At 42.3% G+C, this 21,301-nt stretch overlaps 2 protein-coding genes across 4 annotated transcripts in view; both read left to right on the forward strand.

Moving 5' to 3' along the window:
• ATG16L1 (autophagy related 16 like 1) overlaps window positions 1-12,486 on the forward strand; it is a 70,823-nt gene extending 58,337 nt beyond the window's left edge. For all 3 annotated transcript variants that reach the window (XM_077155448.1, XM_077155449.1, XM_077155450.1), the window contains one exon: window positions 89-12,486. In XM_077155448.1, the coding sequence (XP_077011563.1) occupies window positions 89-182 (94 nt within the window). In that variant the 3' untranslated portion in view covers window positions 183-12,486. The remainder of the gene's footprint in view (window positions 1-88) is intronic.
• Window positions 12,487-15,666: 3,180 nt separating this feature from the next.
• SAG (S-antigen visual arrestin) overlaps window positions 15,667-21,301 on the forward strand; it is a 33,172-nt gene continuing 27,537 nt past the window's right edge. The window contains exon 1 of the mRNA XM_077152069.1: window positions 15,667-15,741. Coding sequence (XP_077008184.1) covers window positions 15,667-15,741 — 75 coding nt within the window. The remainder of the gene's footprint in view (window positions 15,742-21,301) is intronic.

The following is a 21,301-nucleotide window of genomic DNA, read 5'->3' on the forward strand; positions in this document are numbered from 1 at the left end:
AAATGTATTGCACAAGAAGCTGGTGTTCTGTTTACTAAGATCTCAACCCAAATGTTCTGAAGCCTGATTTTCTGCTTTCTTTTTGAAGCTCTTCGATCAATGCAGTGGCATGGTCTCCCGCCGGGTCTCATGTTATCAGCGTGGACAAAGGAAACAAAGCTGTGCTATGGTCAGAATATTGAGCGACATGTATACAAGGAGCCCTTCAGGCATCCTCCTCAGGAGAGAGCCTATCCAAAGCCAGAGAGGAAATGGACTCCGTCAGCAGCACCTGGTCACGTGGCTTATCGGGGCATAGCTTTCACTTCCTAGGGAAGAGTGCAAGAGCTTCCTTTGGATAGGATTGCTGGGAGTTTGGACTGAGGTCTCCATTGGCCTATGAGAGTTAACACTGAAAACACATCTAACACTGCAGGCACTCAGCAGAGGTTGGGGTTCTTGCCTTTGATTTGGATGGGAAACACTAGTAATTCAGATTTTCCATACCTCATTGGGTGGAGCACAAGGCACCCGCTTGTTTTCCTCACAGGGCAGCAGTGCCAAAGACACCCCACCCAACTGGGTGTTCCTTCGCCTGTGCTTTCTGCCATCCTTCCAGATGGCCTAATGTATGTCCCATCACTTCGGAAGAACAGAAACGCAGATGCAGGGAATATTCCAAGCTTGAAGGAAACAATGGGAATGCAGGCCTCTCTGGTGGTCTGCCCCTATCACAGGGCTCTTGTCCTGCTCTCATCGTATTACTGCAAAAATTTCCTTTGGTTTCTCAAACTGTTTTTGGAAGGATGACTGTTCTTGAGAGCTTCTGACCTCCTTTTACCTCAGCCTTCTGTGTATCTGTTTTTTGGTTAGGACATAAATCTCAATTTGATTATAAAAAAATTGAGGTCAGGACAGAAGTGTGAAGACTTGCCAGGGAGGTGAGTGTGCCACAGAAGTAATAAATGTATTCCTGTAGCCTCTGCACATTCCTGGGAGGCGGGTACACGCCACTTTACCAGGTGTGGTTAAATGACATTACCAGTGACAAGGGATTTGAGGCTGTACTTTTATTACTCTGGAGCTGTTAATGCCAGGCCACTGCCTCTCAGCCCGGCACGCATGCCACACCCCTTTGTGCTTTGGTGCAGGGGTCCGTCCTGGGAGCGTGGGAACGTGTAACCTTCAGATTTCAGTCATCAGGATAAGCCCAGGAGAACATTGGCCTGTGGCATTTAAAAATATTTCTCTTTACCATTTTACCTGTATATAAAATTCTGTTCTCTGCTTGGGTGTCTAAAACACCCATGCTTTAATCAACTTTTTAAGTTGCACTTTAACGTTATTTTTTCTTCCAAACTTGTTTTTAGGACAATTTGGAATGTAAGTGAAAGAGATTGAATGAAAGAGGAATGATGCTTATTTCTTTTCCTCTGACGGGGCAGTCTCATCTCTTTCCCTTTTCCCCTGTCTTCATCTCCTCTTTTCAGTTTGCTGTTCAGAGAACTTGGGTTAAGGGGACTTGGAATTCACAGATTGGGGCACATCTTTTATTTATTCATTTATGTTGCCCAACAGTACTTGATTGTAAATTAAAAAAAAATCTACTATATACTTTTCAGTTCTAGGCCTCTTGGTTGTTATTTTATTCTCCTTTATTAAGAAAGAAAGAAAACTATTTCTTTAATTGGTTTTCCTGGTATTTTTTTCTTTTGTAAATAAGGGATCATATTTCTCCGGTCTTCCTTCATTGTTCATCATTGAAGTCCTTTTCCACAAGTTATCACTCTATAAATGTATCAGCATTCCAGCTTCCTGTCATTTGCAGATCTTAGTTAAAACTGGAAATGTTCAACACACTGACTTCATTCCTCTTGATACCTGCAATAGAGACTTTATTCATAGAACTCATGTGAATTATACATGCCTCTCTCTTTTTGGCCTCCAAGCTTTCTCTTTGCTAAAGAAGTGTGAACTACTTCTGAGCAGAGTTTATTCATGATAGCACAGATACCTTAACCGGTAGCCTTGTGTCGGAACAAATTAAGATCTTCCAGGAATACCCCCCAAAAAGACTGCAGCTGTACAGACCCATTACCACCCTTGTATTTATTTAAGGAAAGCAGCCAGAAAGCTTAGCCTGCCAACATGAGTCAGGATTCCCTCCTGATCTGAAGTCACAGAGTCAGCTCACAAGCCAAAAAATCTGAATGAACCCTTTACAGTCACTTTTAAGACCAGGTATAGTGGTTCTTAAAATAAGTGTTGCAATAACCTCACATTACCCTGTTTTTTTTTAGCCTGTGAGGGTGGGTATAGCTGCTCTGTGGTTTTATTATATAGAGAAGGTGTTTCAGCTTGAGATCACTCCATAGTGAAATCCCTCTTCAAGTTGCTGTTTTGTCAGGGTCAAGCTAAAGAAAGGTATGGGGTTCTACAGTAGTGGGCTGCTGTCTTGGTTGGTATGACATGACCCTGGTGTCGTTTAAAATCTCCCAGGTGATTCTTGGGTGCAGCCAGCATTGAAAACTGGTTAGTTGGTCCTTGAATGTTGAGGGTTGGTGTCATAGATGCTGTCTGCTACAAGACCCACTTTGATCTAGACATTAACACATCTCAGAATTTGAGAAGTAGAAAAACATGTTAAATGAGGTGAAAATTCCCTAGACCATTTCCCAAAGTGTGATAAATCAAGTTCAGTGCCTTATTCTTTTCTTAATTCTTTTTATTGAGAAATCTTCACACACATATATTCTATAAATGGTGTACAATTAGTGGCTCACAGTATCATCACATAGTTGTATAATCATCACCATGATCATTTAGAATATTTGCATGACTCCAGAAAAAGAAATAAAAAGAAAAAGCTCATGTACTCCACCCTTCACCCCTCCCTCATTGACCATGAATATTTCATCTACCCGGTTTTACCCTTTGTTCCCCCATTATCTATTATATATTTTTTAATCCATGTTTTTTTACTCGTCTGTCCATCTTGGGATAAAAGGAGCATCAGACACATGGTTTTCACAATCACACGGTCACATTGTAAAAGTTGTATCTTTATCAGTCGCTTTCAAGAATCAAAGCTACTGGAGAATGTACGTGTTTGTACGTTTTATCAATAAAAATTTAAAAATAAGGGCTACTGGAACACAGCTCAACAGTTTCACGTACTTCACTCTAGCCACTCTAGTATACCATAAACTGAAAAGGGATATCTATATAATGCATAAGAATAACCTCCAGGATAACCTCTTGGCTGTTTGAAATCTCTTAGTCACTGAAACTTTATTTTGTCTCATTTCTCTCTTCCCCCTTTTGTCAAGAAACCTTTCTTAGTCCCTTGATGCTGGGTCCCAGCTCATCACATGAGTTCTGTCCCACATTGCCAGGGAGTTTTATACCCTGGGAGTCATGTCCCAGTGGAGGGGGTGCGTTGAGTTCACCTGCCGATTTGCCTTAGAGAGACAGGCCACATCTAAGCAACAAAATAGGTTCTCTGGGGGTGACTCTTAGGCCTAATTTTCTTTTCTTTTTTTTCATGGGCAGGCACTGGTAATCGGACCCGGGTCTCCGGTGTGGCAGGCTAGAACTCTACCTGCTGAACCACCGTGACCCATCTGCTTAGGCCTAGTTTTAAGTATGCTTAGCATATTCTTTGCAGAAATAAGTTACATAGGGGTGAACCCCAACATCAAGGACTTAGCTTACTGAGTCCTGTTGTCCCTACTCCTTGTAAGAATATCAGAAATTCTAATGGAGAAGTTGAATATTTCCTCCTTTCTCCCCAGTTCCCCAAGGAGACTTTGCAAATACTTGTTTATTTACTGCCCAAATTATTCTGTTATCTATTGAGGAGTCACACTAATGTGGACGACCCAACAATATCTCATACCCTATTCAGGATTCCATGTACTCAAATGGTGTTAGTGCCTTATTCTTTTAAGCCCGTATCTTTCTTGTATTTCTTTCATAAAGCCCTCCCTAAGCATTTTCCCCATCATAGTACACAGGAATTCCACGTGAACACTGGGCTGGAAGCAGATGGCTCCACCCAAAGGCAGGTGGTTGGGGAACTCCAGGTTGCTGAGTGCATCCAGGTAGAAAACATGTCTTCTAAACACCTGTAGCGCAATCATCATTTCAGTTGATTTGACTTTGAAATGTGAACTTACACTGATAACTTATGTGGGACACCAGGAGGCAATTGTAGCAATGATACATTATCCCCAGATTGCTTACTATAATGCAGAAAACAAAAAATTCTGTTTTTAGAGGATGCGTTGTATTATAAAAGGAGGCTGTGGCTCTCAAATGCTATAATGTTATGAATCACATCCCTTTTCACAGATCGGCAAAAGTTTTACAGCTAAGCTAGAAACAGTCCTCTCTGGAGTCCTACCCACCAGGTGGGCACATTGGTACAGGCACTGCCTGCTGCTTCAGGCCCATAGAGCACATGAGAGTTAGGACGCAAAGCACATCTTCTGTGGATAAATGAACCATATTGATGCCTTTAGTCCAATACATAGTTTCTCTCCCAGGCCCTATTGGTACTTGGAATTCCAAATTTTCCATCCAATAAGCTGTTAAGATCTCAAGTAAACTATGTATCTGCATAGATTCTATAAAAGTCTATTGTTTATTTAAGGGATGCTGGTAAGATAAGACTCTGTTGCACAAAATGATTCTTAGCTGCCTGAGGCAGCTCTAGTTTTCATTGTATGTTCCCACTCGTTTGCCATCTGTGCCTCTGTCCTTCCAGATGCTTCATCCATTCTCTTGTCTCTGACCAGATTTCTGCTCCTCAAACACCCCTCACACCTCGGTCCATCTTCCCCTGTACAGCTGTCCTCTCTTTTAGCCCTGGCCTGGTTGGTAGGCAGGTGGGGTAATATAGTTAGGATAGCCCTGGAGCTGCCAGGTAAGCTTGCTGGGGGATTATCTTTTGCACATAGGCAATGGTGACTTGGGCTCCAGTGGACCCATCACCTAGCAGTTTTGCCAATCTCAGTTTACTCGCCTGTTTTTCTCCAGTGTGTTTAAAGGCACGTTTCAGACATGCCGTTTTACCCATAAATAAGCATACATCTCAAACTAATCAAATATTGTGCTATAATTATATCTAATAGAATTTACTTATTAATTAATGTGACCACTATCCAGTCCATATTTTCTAAATTGTTTCAAAGGTGTCCTTTTCTGTATGTTGTATGGCAGGGTCACATTTCATTTTTCCATGTAAGTATCCCATTATTGCAGTACTCTCAAAAAAGTTGTTGAATTTTGTTTGTTTGTTTTGCTTGTTTGTTTTTTGAAAAGTGCATGGACCAGGAATCAAACCCGGGTCTCCTGCATGACAGGCAAGAAGTCTACCACTTGCACCCCAGATGTCTTATTTTAATATGTAGTTTATTCGAAACAGGATCCAATTAGCTTTTGCTGCATAACAGACTACCTCGAAATGTAATACCATGAAACAACTAAGATTTCTCATGATCTTATGAGTTGGCTGGGCTGGCCAGGCTTGGGACTAATGGTCTATGGTGGGCTCGCACGTGTCTGGCTGTTGATGTGCTGTCAGGGGTCAGGGACGATGCAGCAAAAAGCAGGTATCAGGGTGCAAGCTCTTGTCACCCCTCTGCTTGGGTCGTAGCTGTTAACCTCCCGTTGGCTAGGGCAAATGGCACAGCCTACCCTGTCTCAGTGTACAGGGGACGCTGCCTGGCAGCATGGATACAGAAAAGGGGGCTGTTGCAACCATTTGGCAGGAACCTCAGTCAGGGCTATACTCAGCTGCCTGACTGTTAGGTCTCTAATCCTGTAACAGTATCCCTTACCAACCTTGTTTCCTTAATGTCCCACACCAGATTTGTTTGACTTTCCTCATATAAGCAATAAATTGATGTCTAAAGTAGAGAGCATTGCCCCCCTGCCCATTGCTGTGTGCCAGGCTTCTGCTGTTGCTTAACTTTGATACCAGGACATGTGCTGAAGGGAGAGGCTGAATTCGGGCCTTGGACTCATTTTCTCGGGGAAATAGAGTTGAGAGAGGCTAGGTAGGTTTGCTAGTGAGCTAGCTGGGCCAGTCAGATCTTAGGTAAGGGTAAGTTGAGGATACCTCAGCTTCCATTTGGCACAGGAATTCATCTTTTTAAAGAACTTTCAGGCACATTTAATGGCTCTTCCCAACCTGCAAGACAGGGCAGGCCATGGGATTCCCTTCTACAGGTGAAGAAAAGATAGAGCATTGAGGCAAAGCAACTTTCTCAAGATCATAGTGGATTCATCCATAGGGCTCTCTGTACAACATGTTCCCATTACCTGGAAACCTAGAGCATGCAGTCTTTTCTTGGCACACCTCAAGACAGACTTGAAACATATTTAGGGTTGGGTGTTGAGGGTGGTGAGAGGGTTTCACTGCCCATGAGGAATGTAGCATTCATGTCCTAATCATGGAAGGATTCATACATGAAAGGGACATTAGGCTAACTTGGAGCAATGGAGAGAAGTAGAAGGGAGGCTGATTTCATACTAGCAAGGAATTTTCTCATACGTACATACTGTTTCAAAGAAGGGTGGATCATACAAGGTAATGATTTCCTTGTCCTTGTAAGCATTCAATAACTTCTTGTTGGAGCCATTGTAGAGGAGAGCCAAGAAAAGGGTGAAGTGTGTACTAAGTGACCACCTTGAGCACCCACAGCTGTTACTGGCCAGGCCAAGCTAAATCAGTTCTCTTTTTAGGCCAGTAGACTAAGAGGTACATGTTGAAATTATAAGGCTTTAAAAAGCTCTGATCCCTGCTCCCCATGCATACTAGTTGCCTCAAATTTCTCAAGTCAGCTCTGCTTTAGTAAAAGCAAGGCAATGAGGACAAAATGTTTTCATTTTGTAACTGATGTTTAACAGAATGTACAGGTTTTCCTCCTACATATGCCGTAATAAACTCTTAAGACGATAACCTAACTGCAAAGCCCTCAAGCTTCTTAGCTGAACGTCCTGCCCTGTGCCCCGCCCCCTGCAAGCTGGCTCTTGTGTTTAGTATTTGGAGATAAAACAGGGCTTGTAGCTTCCTCTCACCAGAGACTGACTCTAGAAAAAAAGTACTGCCATTTACAGACTAAAGTCCCAAAGGAAATGTAGGGCAAGGTTGTCAGTTTTTATTTTTGTTGCGTAAGGATTTTTTTTAAACTACTGTCTGTTCTCATCTTTATTTAATAAATGACAAGACGTTTTTGTGCTTGTGTTTGGGAGCTGCATTCTATATTATTAATGGGGAAAAGTACTGTGATGTTTGTAATTTACTTTCAAATCATTCAAAAAAACACATTAGTAGAAGTGGGAAAATGTTAATTATCAAATCTTTGGTGGTGTGTGAGTGCTTATTGTGCTGCTCTTTCAACTTTTCTCTGTATTTTCAATTTTTCATAATAGCCTTCTAGAAAAGGTAGAATTATAGTGATAGAAACTTATAAATATGGTTGCCTGGAGTTGCAGGGGTCAATGGAGAGATAACTGAAATGGGTATTAGGGAGGTTTGGAAGCTGGTAGAAATGTTCTGTCTTGACTTTGGTAATAAACAACGATGTTTAATTGCCAAAACTCATTAAAATGTACACTTTGCATGGGCTGCTTCTTTTATGTAAAGTATGCCTCAAAAAAGATGGGGGTGGGTGGGTAAAAGTACATTTTAATACCAAAAATCTGAAATGTTTGTAGTCTTAGAATAAAGGGTAGTCCTTTATATTGAATGAATTTGGGTGAATGAAAAAAAATCCCAAAATGTCTGTTTTCCCAGTTCGCCACCAAGCAGAGAAAAAATTGTTACAGACCAGGGTTTGACTGAGGTATTTCCAAAAACAGTGAGCTCTATAATCCAGTCTCACTCTCCCCCAATTTCCCCACCTACAAGGCACTGGTAGGTTAACGACTGGCAACACCAAGGCTGGAAGAGAGCAGGAACTTGCCAGAAGGAGCTACTGTTCTGCACACAGGGCCTGGCTTTCACAGCCATCCTTCAGTCTCCCCCTCTGATGGTGACACTAGAAGAGAAGCCCTCATCATTTTTCTTTCTCCTCTTTTTGGATTTTTTAAGGGAAAAACTAGATATTCTTTTTTTTTTCTTTATTAATGATTTTTTAAATTAGCTTATTTTCAGTTTTGGTAACATGCATTTAAAAATATCATTTTAACCATTTGAAGTAGACTATTCTTTGACATGAAGTACATCAACTATACTGTGTAATTTCACCACTATTTCCAGACTGTTTTCATCATCCCAAATCAAAACTCAAATTCATTCAGCAATAACTCCTCTATCCCTTTCCCCCTATCCTGGTAACCACTATTCTGCTTTCTGCTTCTGTGAATTTGCTTATTCTAAGTTTTTCATATAAAAGAAATAATGATATTTGTCTTTTTTGTCCCTGGTTTAATTTCATTCAACCTGATGTTTTCAAAGTTCATCCATGTATAGCATGTACCAGCAAATCATTTCTTTTTACAGCTGAGTAACATTTCTTGTAGTATATAACACATTTTGTTTATCCATTCATCTGTTGATGGGCACATGGGTTACTTCCACCTTTTGCTTTTGTGAATAGTCTTGCAGTGAACATTGATGTACAAATATCTGTCTGAGTTCCTGCTTTCAGTTCTTTTGAGTATAAACCTAGGTGTGGAATTGCTGGGTCATAGATAATTCTATATTTAGCTTTCTTAGGAACTGCCAAACTGTTTTCCACAGCGGCTGCACCATTTTACATTCCCACCAACAATTAACGAGAGTTCCTGTTTCTCTACATCCTTGCCAACAATTGTTGTTGTTTTTGTAATAATAGCCATCCTAGTGGGTGTGAAATACCATCTTGAATTTTAATTTGCATTCTTTTATGGCTAATGATGTGGAGCATCTTTTCACATACTTACTGGCCATTTGAGTATTTTCTTTGGAGTAGTGTCTATTCATATCTTTGGCCCATTTTTTTAAACATTTTTTATTGTGAAACATATATACAAAAAAAAAATTCAAAGTGCATTGTAAAAAGTAGTTACAGAACAGATTTCAAAGTTTGGTATGGGTTATGGTTCCACAATTTCAGATTTTTCCTTCTAGCTGCTCCAAGACATTAGAGACTAAAAGAAGTATCAATATAATGATTCAACAGTCATACTTATTTGTTAAATCCTGTCTTCTCTATTGTAATTCCACCTTCTCCTTTGATCTTTCTCCCAAATAGGGGTATTTGGGCTATGTCCATTCTAACTTTTTCATGATGGAAAGGGATTTTGACAGTATGGTATGGGGGATGGAACTAGTTGCTGTTCTTGGAGAGGCTGACCCCTCTGAATTTCAGGACTTAAGTTGCCTAGGAACCATTGGAGATTGTGGGTTTCTGGAAAGTAATCTTAGTTCATGAAACTTTTGTAGAATCTCAGAGCCCTAGGCATTCTTTAGATTCAGCAAAAATGGTATTGGTTGGGATTTGGCAAACATGGCAATTACAATATCTAGCGAAGCTTGCATAAGACTAGCCTCCAGAATAACCTTTTGACTATGTGAACTCTCTTAGCCACTGATACCTTATTTTGTTACATTTCCCCCTTTTGGTCAGGAAGGTGTTGTCGACCCCATGGTGCGAGGGCCAGTCTCGTCCCTAGAGTCATGTCCAATGTTGGCAGGAAGACTTTTACCCTGAATGTCGTGTGCCATGTAGCAGAGAGGCTAATGATTTTCCTTGCAGAGTTGGGGAAGGGGGGGTTGGCCCACTTTTTAGTTGGGTTTATCTTGTTGACTTGCAGGAGTTCTTTATATATTCTAAATATTAAACACTTAACAGATATATGGCTTCCAGATTTTTCCCCTTATCTTTTCACTTTCTTGATAGTATCCTTGATGCACCAAAGTTTCTAATTTTGAAATCAATTTTGTTTATTTTTTCTTTTGTTTCTTGTGCTTTTGGTATAAAATTAAAAATCCATTGCAGCTTCTCCATTACTGCCTTTTTTTGTTTTGTATTTAGTTGTTTTTTTCCAATATGCCTTTTTGATTCCCTTCTTCTTTCTTTTTCTCTATATGTTAAAGTTATTTTCTTAGTGTTTACCTTTGTAATTACAATTAACGTCTTAAACTAGTAACAACGTAGGTCAACTAGTACCAACCCAAATGTTTCAGTTTCAGTTGTGTACAAACTCTACTCCGGTATATCTCTGTCCCTCCCTCTTACATCTTTATACATTATAAGCCCACTGACGTGTATTTAAAATGTGTGTCTATTAGGTCATTGGTGGGGGTGAGGGGGAAGAGCGAGGAGCAGTTACAAACCAGAAGTACAGCAATACAGGATTTTATAGTTACCTGTATAGTTACCTTTACCAGTTCTTCTTATGGCTTCAAGTTACTGTCTAGTGTCCCTTTATTTAAGGACTTCCTTTAGCATTTCTTGTAGGACAGATTTCTGGTAATGAATTCTTTTGGTTTTTGTGTATCTGTAAAAGTCTTAATTTCTCCTTCATTTTTAAGGATTTTAACTATGTCATCCCACTATCTTCTGGCCTCCATGGTTTCTGATGAGAAATCCACTATTGCTCAAATTAGGGATCCCTTGAATCTTTGTGCTTCTCCGTTACTGCTTTCAGAATCCTCTTTGTCTTTAGATTTTTGAAGTATCACTATAATACATCTTGATGTAGATCTACAAGAGTCTGTCCTACTTGGATTTCATTGGACTTTTTGTATGTATAGATTTATATTTTCATCAGATTTGGCCATTTCTGGCCATGCACCAGTTTTCGGCCATTATTTCTTCAAATGCCTTTTCTGCCCCTTTCTGTTTCTCTTGTCCTTCTGAGACTCCAGTGATGTTTATGTTGGTATGCTGGATGGTGTCCCACAGGTCTCTCAGACTCTGTTCATTTTTCTTCATTTTTTTTCTTTCTGCTCCTTACACTAATAATTTTAGTTGTCTTGTTTCAAGTTCACTGATCCTTTCTTCTCTCTGTTCATATCTGCTATTGAGATCCATCTAATGAGTTATTTAATTATTGTACTTTGCAGCTCCAAAATTTCTGTTTGGTTCCCTTTTATAATTTCCATATCTTTATTTTGTCCAAAGAATAGTTTTCCTCATTTCCTTTATTCTTGTGTATGGATACGTTTAGCTCATTGAACATGTTTAAGGCAGTGATTTAAAGTCTTTAACCAGTAGTTCCAATGTATAACCTTCTCAGGATGGTTTCTGGCAAACTTTTTTTACTGTGAAAATGGGGCATACCTTCCTGTTAATTCATATTTTGTAATTTTTGTTCAACTGAATATTCTGAGTAATATGTTGTTATAAATCTGAAAATCTAAGTTCTCCCTGTCCTCTCAGATTTCTAGATTTATTGTTCTTGTTAAGAGCTGGAACGGTTTGTGGCTTTTCCAAACTATGTTTGTTTCCATGAGGGGAATGAAGAGACTAGAGAGAAAAAATAGATTCTGTCTCTTTAAGACTTCTGTGTTGCCTTTGCTTGAGCGGATTTGAACAATGGCTGTCCTCAGAGCTGGCTCCCAGTGAACTGAAATAGCTGATCAAAAGCGGTGATTAGTGATCTGATCACACACACCCCTCTCCCTGATTTTGGAGGACTAGGTCCTTAGAGGAATCCTGGCACCAGCAAGTTGCATCAGGAGTCTGCGCTGCAGTCCCCACTGCTGTCTGCCACACGGCTAGGAGATAGGGGATAGTAGCTGCTGTATAGATGGTGAAATTCACTAGTATTTTTCACGATTTCCCAGCCTCTTCCTCCAGCTCTTCCCTGGATACTGCCCAATATTCCAATAAACTCCACAGTTTCAAAATAGTTCATTCAGATAGTTCCTGCCAGCTCAATAGTTGTTTTGATAGAGAGACTGATTCCTGGAGCTTTCTACTTTGCCTTCTTCTCACAATCCAGATATATGTTTAAATGTATAACAGTTTTATATTTTAACCTTTCTGTTGTCATCAGTGTAATACGTGATTATCGAAGAAGATTGGAAATTTATGAAATTTACAGGCAAGGAAATTTTTAAAAAAATACTTGAAGCTTTATTTTCTCACCACACAGAGACCCCAAAGTTAGCTCCTTGCAGATTATGCATTTGTATGTAAACATGCATATATATTGTGATAGGTTGGATTACCCAGAATAAAACATGTTTGTAATTAACCCTACTTCTGTGGGTATGAACACACTGTAAATAGAATCTTTTGAAGATGTTAGTTTTAGTTAAGGTGTGGCCAACTGAATCAGGGTGGGTCTTAATCCTGTTATGGAGGTATCATAGGAATAAAGCCATGAGAAGGAGCCAGAAGCTAGAAGTCAGTGGAACCCAGAAGAGAAAGGAGAGGACATCATGTGATGGGACAGCCAAGGACCCCAAGGATGCCAGCTGGCCAGAACGCTACCAACCCAGGGAGGAAGCAAGCCTTCCAGTCTCTGAAACCATGAGCCAATAAATTCCCATTGTTAAACCAACTCATTGTGTGGTATTTATTTTAACAGCAGGGTGTCTAAGACATATATGTATATGTGTATATATAGCACATGTGCATGTGTATATGTTTACCAAAATGTGATCATACCACACATACTGTTCCACAACCACCTGTTTTCAGTCCCAATAATTTCTATAAATTATTCAATAAATTCTATCCCAATAATTTCACTTCACTGACACTCACTTGGCCCAAAGTGTCCTATGCATGCTGTTTGTCCAACTGGGCATCCAATCTGGGACCACAAATTGCATCTGGATGTTGAGTCTCATCGGTGTCTTTTAGTCTAGGACAGTCCCTTTTCTGTATCACTGATTATGGAAGACACTAGCCTCTTTACGAATTTGTCTGGTAGCTCTCTATGCTCTACACTTTCCATAAAACTAGAAGTGATGTCTAAAGGCTTGATAGTTTGTGCAGTTAGGATTCCACCTTGCGATGAGAAAGTAATCCATGTGATGTAGAAACAGCCATTTCCCCATCAACTCTTCGCCTAATGATTTTAACACCAATGAATAATCCTTGTCTGTGTTGACAATTTCACCAAGGTTTCTCAAGTGATGTTTTTCTAATTCTGTCATTTCTTTTACATTTATTAGCTGGCATTTTGTAAAGAAAAGTTTTATCGATTAAAAAGAAGTTTCCCCCAATTTTTAGGTGGTTGTACTGTTGTAGCTCAATAACTCACTGATTCAGTCAACATCTGTTAGGACCCCAGTTCTAGAAGCTGGAAATGAAGCAGGTATAAAACAAAAAACCTGTATACTCCTGGAACTTGCATTTGAGGAAGGGGGACAAACAGTAAACAAGCTGAATAAGTAAACTATCTTGTATGTTAGATGGTTATGAGTGCTACAGAGAAAAGTAATGCAGTAAAGGGAGAGAAAAGGGTTTGGGTAGGTGATTTGCAATAATGGATAGAGTGACCAGAGATATTCTTGCTGGAAAGGTTACAATGAAGTAAAGAACTAAAGGAATTAAGGGAGTAAATCATGTGGCTATGTGTGGGAAGAGTACTCCAGAAAAGAAAGTAGCAAAAGCAAAGACCCTGAGGCAGGAGTATGCCTGGCATGTTTAGACAAAAAAACGGCAGTGAACTGGAGCAAAGTGGACGAGGGCTAGAGAGGGGAGAAATGAGGTCAGAGGTCCAGGGGAGCCGGGTTGTGCACGGCCTCACGGACACAGCCCTGACTCAGGTGAGTAGGGTTTGGATAGGTGCTGGCACCCCAAGGCTCAGAACAGATGCTCTGCTTTCACTTGCTCTATCCACAGACAGCAGGTCAAGTTCAGTTCATCCACATGTTAGTGGCTGCAGCTCTTGTCCATTCATTCCCTGAGTGCCCTTGGGAGCCAGGCATTGTTCCAGGCCATGGGAATAAAAGATGAGAGAAACAAAAACGACAAGGGCTCCTATTCTCAGGCAGCACAGAGTCAAGTAAGGAAAGAGACCATAAAATAATCACCGAGTCAAATGCAACTGGCTTCTAACCTAGTCCAGGAAGTTGGGAAGGCTCCCTGAGGAAGTGATTCCCGAGTCAAGAGCTGAAGGGTAAAGAGTAAATGAGAAGAAGATTGCTCCAGGTAGAGAGTGTAGAGTAGGACAACGTGGAAAGGCAGGTAAGGAAGGGCATGAGGAGTTGAGGCTTGCTGCTGTGTCCTGAGAGCAGTGGGGAACCACTGGAAAAGTCTAGGCAGGAGGGTGATAGGAGTGGGCTCAGGCCTGGAAGTGTTGCCCTTACATGGAGAATGGCCTGGAGGGAGAGAGATGTCTGTAGTCAGAAGTCAGGACACTACGGTCAACAGAGGGGCCTGGACTCAGGAGGACTGGGTAGAGATGGGACGATGAAGACAGGCTGCAGAGGCATCAGGGACATGGATAGTCCATGCCAGCTGGATAGGCTGCTGGTGGAGCAAAGGTGTATCCAGCTTGGCTTGCACAGTACCAGGGTTCATCTTGAGGCTGACATTTCTCCTTGACCCTTCTGTGTCCCCAACCTCAAGGTTGCATTAGCTGCCTGCCAAGTTTAATTAAGTTTGTTAAGCACTTGAAAATCCCCTGTCCTGGTGATACCTGGGAATAAAGGGATAACCAGTCTATTTCCAGAACCCAAAGAGGTTTAGTATAAAAAGTAGCTTTCATTGAGCTGCTGTCCCTCCCACAGCACCTTCCCCAGGCTGGTTTGACAGCGCATGTGTCTGCAAGATCCTCCGCAAGGAGACTCACCTCACTTAAGGCTAAGAACTGCTGAAATGACCAATTCAACCATCTTGAGGTTAATCTAATTGCCATTCTGCTCCTTAAGTGGGATTTGGTTTCTGAACGCTGAGTCCCTGGAGCTCGTCATTGTCTCAAGATCCACTACAAATCCCCTGTGCACATCAGCCAGACACCTCAGTGCATCTCGGGGTGGGGTCAGTTGGATAAATAGAGCCAGCTCATTCAGAAGCAGGGGCTAGCTGCTCATCGGTGGAGGCCACAGGGACACTTTCTCCACCTCTCACCGGAGTCCATCCCATTGTTTGCTGACAAACCATAAGGTATAAGATAACCCTTGTCTAAACCTTCCCAGAACCCTTGGTGGGGGTGGGGTCAAGGAAAGGCAAGTGGACGTCCTAATGGACAGTTTCACATGGTCATTCTCTTCCAGTTTCCATGGGACTTGACTTGTTAAAGATACGCTGAGTGCATTTAACCCCAGACAGCTATGACTGTCTCTTAATTGTCTATAGGACTGGGGAATGGAGAAAGAGACAGCAGGAAAAGGGAAGTGTTGCTTAGCATGCATTGCTGAGTAGAACTCTTGTGGATTGAATATATTTTGAAAACCATATCTGTAATGTGATCATGTGGCGGGTGTCAGGAACTTTTTCTACCTCATTGCCAAAGATTCCTGGAGAGATTTACCATGAAATGTTTCAGGCTTATCAAAAAAGAATGTATAAAACACTTTTTAAAAAAGCACACTGCATTAAATGTTTAAAAACTAAATCAAGACCTTAATTCAGTCAAACATGGGTTTTGAGGCAGGTAGAAGGATATGCCCAATGATGGGCAACAACTCATGATTGGGTTTATATTTAGGATCTCTTTACCTTTTCCCAGCACACTATCACCTGACACATACCCTCAAGGTGAAAGAAGTTGCCAGGGCCAGGTACCATGGCAGGCAGCATGAAGACGAGTAAGTCTAGCCAAAATCACGTTATCTTCAAGAAGATCTCCAGGGACAAATCGGTAAGTGGTACAGGAGGGAGTGGGGATGATGGTAATTACTGTACAAAATATAACTAAATGGAGCCTTTTCAAAAATAGACATGATTAACACCAAAACCCTGTTCACATCTTCTCTTTAATCTCATCAATACTGTATGGTCCTTTGACCCTTCATTTCTCCCCAGTCTGTCAGTCCCCACCCCAACCTTCACATTTACTTCTTTTCCTAGCCAGCTTTGAACCCATTCCAAACAGGGTCCTGTCAGTACTTGAAACTCACCCTGCTCTTTGTCTATCATCTCACCTGCCTGGGGAGAGCCTCATGCAGATCAATGCGATGCCCTGCCTTCCCCAGCTGCCCAGTCTCAAGCCTCAGCTGAGCCTTCAGTGCCTGGACAAGTGAGGCCAGCACAGATGCTCCCTACCTGTGCACCACCCCTGCACTGTGGCTGTCCTGCCACCGAGGCCCTGGTAACCATCCATTGTTGGTTCCATCAGGGGCACGTTAGATAGTCTAGGAGTGTCCATTGGCTTCCTGGCGTGGGAAGCCTGATGGAGGCACAGTTGCAATCCACCAAAGCGGTGAGGGTCCTCTGTGACAAGATCCTGGCTCTACTTGCCAGCTTCATGGGGGCCGACAGTCTAGCTCAGTGCTGTTCTATGGAAATACGATACAAGCCTCATGTATAATTAAAAATCTCTAGAAAAGGTAAGAAGGAACAGACAACATTTCCTTTAATACTATATTTTATTTAATTCAATATATCCAAAAGTGATCATTTCAACATATAAATTGCATAGAAATTATTGATGATATGTTTTACCTTATTTTATCCTTATAAGTCATTGAAACTGGTGTGTATTTCATACTCCCAGCACTTCTCAATTTGGACTAGCCATATTCTGAGCCACAACTGACTAGCAGCTACCGTGTTGGACAGTACAGGTCTAGATCGTTCTTCCAGCTGACTTCTAAAGCAACACTGGGCCTAAAGGAAACTCTCTGACCCTTGTTGTGCACACAGGAGAGCCAGGCTTCACGCAGACACCCTCCTGCTTTCCTCTTCTGTCCTAGCTGGGCCATTCCACCATTTCCATCAAGTCCTCTGATTCTATGGGTGACATATTGGGTGCCCCATGCCTTTCGTTCTCCAGAGTCTTTTTCCAGCTTGTGATTTTCAACAGCCCACATCACTTTGACTTCTGGCAGAAGAGGAAAGACAATCACTTCTGCTGGTCCTCTTTGTTTCTTCATTTTTTTCCTCGCGCATAGTTAGACATCCTTTGAATGGAGTACTTTGCAATTTTTTTGCATATCAGTAGTCACAGGAGGTAGAAAATAATTCATCAATTTAATGTCTTGTGTTATGGTCACACCGACTACTCTTGGTATTAGGATCAATCAGCTGCAATCTATGTATGGCACCACACATGGCTTACCCGGGCCCTGGGCCGCTTTCCCTGTGGTTCTCTCCACTCTGCACTCTTCTTTGTCCTCAGGCTGATAGCAAGATGGTTGCCCCAGCTCCACGCATCTCTCCTCACTTGGCAATATCCAGAAGAAGGAAGTCTCTTTTGCTCCCAGGGGTTTCTTTTTAAGAATGAAGAAACCTTTCCCAGAAGCCCACAGCAGACCTTCTGTTATATTTCATTGACCAAAACTGGGTCACATGCTGTTTTGATTTGCTAAAGCTGCTGGAATGTAACCTACCAGAAATGGGTTGGTTTTTACAAAGGGGATTTACTAGGTTACAAATGTACAGTTCTAAGGCCATGAAAATGTCCAGATTAAGGCGTCAAAAGGAAGATACATTTTCAGAGGAAAGTCTGCCGGCATCAGGTGTTCTGTCACATGGGAAGGCACGTGGCAATATCTGCTGGTCCTTCTCTCCTCCTTTGGTTTCAATGGCTCACTCTCTCTCCTCTGGAGCTTTTCTCTGGATTTTTTTCCTTAGCTTCTCTCTGCTCTCTGAGTTTCATCTGTCTTTTATCCTCTCATAGAGGACTCCAACAAGGGGATTAAGACTCACCCTGAATGTCTTGGGTCACATCTCCAGGGGAACAACCTAATCATAGGTCTTACCCAGCAATAGGTCTGCCCAACAGGGATGGATTAAGAGAACATGGCCTTTTATGGGGTACATAATAGATTCAGACCAGGACACATGCCCGCCCTAAACCAATTCCAAGCAAAAGGAATTAGATGGTCATAGTTGGATCAGGCCAATCAGGAATCACACCCTGGGTCTAACTCCTTTTAGCACACAACACATGGAGGATGGTAGAACCTGAATTCAATTGGTAGCTGCTGTCCAGGAAGAAGGGGAGTATGGCTCTAAGGGGACAACCAGCAAGGTCATCTCTGGTCTCACATGATCCAGTCCCCCTTCTATACCTGCTTCTGTCCTTCTTCCCTTCTGATTACAGCAGAAGAGGTGTTCTTGCTCCCACCTGAGGTTCACCACTTGATTTCACCCTGGTCTCATGGCCAAATAGCTCCTTGGGTCCTCAGCTATCAGCCCCTCTCTGTCTGGACTTGTTATTAACCTCTCTCTCTCCCTCTCTTCTCTGAGCATGAAAACAAGAACAAAAACATTCCCTGACCCTATCCTCTTCGCAGCAATCTCCTATCTCTCTTTTTTTTCACAATCAAAGCATCTTAAAAACAAAGTAAACACCCATTCTCTCAACCTTCTCCCCTCCTGTTTTGGTTTGCTAAAGCTGCTGGAATGCAATATACCAGAAATGGGTTGGCTTTTACAATAGGGATTTATTAACTTACATTGTACAGTTCTTAGGCCATGAAAATGTCCAAATTAAGGCATTGATAAGATGATACCTGGACTCTGAAGACAGGCTAATGGCATCTGGGACACCTGTGTCACACGGGAAGGCACATGGCCAGCGTCTGCTGGCCCTTCACTCCTGGGTTTCGTTGCTTTCACCTCCTGAAATCTACCCTCCTCCCAACTGCAATCCTGCCGTCTGACTGGCTTTCCCTTCCCTGTTCATTCTCCACTTTGCTGCTGAGATGTTCCAAGTCTCAGTTTTCTCTTTATGAAATGGGGTTAATTCTACTCTCATAGAGTTGTAACAAGGGTTAAATGAACTATTGTAGCCAAAGTGCTTAGCCTGGCACCGGATACATAGTGTCCTACATGGTATTTAATTGCAGGTTTTTTAGTCTGTTTAAAATCCTTCAATGTTTTCCTAGATTCTTTAGGATTGAGTTCTACAAGACCCTTTCTGCATCAGCCTGCATCCCTCTTCGGCAGCCATTCCAGGAGCCACTGGGACTCAGGGCTTTGCATATGCTTTTCTTTTTTTGCCCAGAAAGCATCTTCTGTCCCTTACCCCCACCCCACCATCCTCATTACCTGGCTCCACTGTCCCAGAGGTTTTCTTCCTTCTGTCCTTGCCTCCCCCCATCCCTTCCCAGAGGCTGAGTCCAGCCCTCCACTGGGAGGAGGCAGGCTCCTGTAGAAGCAGGCTCCTGTAGAAGCAGCCTGGACCAGTTGGAGCACATGCTGGGTCAGGGTTGCACACGCCAAAGGGGAGAGTGTGCTGGGCTGGAGGAGGGCGGGGCCACTGAGGTGTTCCCTGGAGTGGGCAGCATGACCCCAGATGAGACGCAGCAGAACAGCCTTCCCACTGGGAAACAATGGGAGCAGAAGCACAGATCTGTGGTGTCTCAGGAACTTGGTGGCTCTGATGTGGCTGGAGTACAGGGGAGGGCCAGCAGTGCAGAGATTACGTCCCAGACATGGCTCAGAGACAAGAGGTGACCGGCCTTGCAGGCCATGCTCGTGGGACCAGATTTTCTTGGATGAGGAGCAGGAGGCCACCAAGCGCTGTCCAGCAGAGTGGTGACGGCAGTCAGGGCTCCTGCAAGCCAGGTGACACCTCCCAAAGGGTGGCTTGGGGGAGAATTTTTTTTAATTTATTTTATTTATTAAACATACTAATATACAAACATAAACATTCTTACCATATAGTCATTCCATTCTACATATATAATCAGTAATTCACACTATCATCACATAGTTGTATATTCATCATGATAATTTTTTAGACCATTTGCATCAATTTAGAAAAAGAAAACAGAAAAAAATTCATACATACCATACTCCTTACCCCTCCCTTTCATTGATCACTAGCATTTCAATCTAAATTTATTTTAACATTTGTTCCCCCTATTATTTATTTTTATTCCATATGTTTTACTTGTCTGTTGATAAGGTAGATAAAAGGAGCATCAGACACAAGGTTTTCACAATCACACAGTCACGTTGTGAAAGCTATATCATTATACAATCATCTTCAAGAAACATGGCTACTGGAACACAGCTCTACAGTTTCAGGCAGTTCCCTCCAGCCTCTCTGTTACATCTTGACTAACAAGGTGGTATCTATTTAATGCGTAAGAATAACCTCCAGGATAACTTCTCAATTCTGTTTGGAATCTCTCAGCCATTGACACTGTATTTTGTCTCATTTCCCTCTTCCCCCTTTTGGTTGAGAAGGTTTTCTCAATCCCTTGGTGCTGAGTCCCAGCTCATTCTAGGATTTCTGTCCCACATTGCCAGGAAGGTCCACACCCCTGGGAGTCATGTCCCATGTAGAGAGGGAGAGGGCAGTGAGCTTGCTTGTCGTGTTGGCTGAGAGAGAGAGGCCATTGGGGGAGAATTTTTTTTTTTAAATCATTTAACTCAACTTTATTTGACCATAGAACCTTTTCCTTTCTTTTTTTAAAAATTTATTTATTAATTAAAAAATTAAGAAACCAAAAAAATCAACATATATAATCAGTAATTCACAATATCATCATTTAGTTGCATATTTATCATTTCTTAAAACATTTGCATTAATTCAGAAAAAGAAATAAAAAGACAATAGAAAAAGAAACAAAATGAACACAGGAAAGGAAAAAAAAAAAGATTATACCTACCATACCCCTTACCCCTTGCTTTCATTGATCACTAGCATTTCAAACTTGAGGGAGAATTTTTAAGGGGACTTTTCACAAAAGTATGGGCAGGAGTGGAAGAGCCCATAAGAAGCGCTCGGTCTGCCACTCCCGCTGGATGTGGTAGCAGCTGGATGCTGTGATCTCCTTGGAATGAGGGACCCAGCAGGCCCCAGAGCCCAGAGGCAAACAGGACCACCTGCCCGGAGCTGTGAGCAAGGCAAAGGGATATGCAAAGGGCAAAGAGACCCTGCGGGAAAGTGGGGCTGACTTCTCCTCGCTCCTTTCTCTCGCCAACATCCCGGCCAGTCCTGACCAGCAGGTAGAGGCAGGAGAACCCCTTGGGGTTGACTGACACTGGCCAGCCTCCTAGGTGGAGTGTGGCAGAAAAGGACGGGAAATGGATCTGGGGGGTGGGGGCCACAGGAGGGGCCACAGGTAGTTAGTGCTGCGTCCAGGAAGCGTGGGCTTGCTGGCGGTGTGGGGCACTGCACGTCTCTCTGGACACCCACCTCCCGCCTCTGTCCAGGTCATCGATGGCCCTGCAACTGGGCTTCTGAACATTCCCATGGAATGTTCTCTGTAAACCAGGACTTCTTGAAGTCACTTCAATAT

This window comes from Tamandua tetradactyla, chromosome 3, assembly GCF_023851605.1.
Source record: "Tamandua tetradactyla isolate mTamTet1 chromosome 3, mTamTet1.pri, whole genome shotgun sequence".
Classification (NCBI taxonomy): Eukaryota; Metazoa; Chordata; class Mammalia; order Pilosa; family Myrmecophagidae; genus Tamandua; species Tamandua tetradactyla.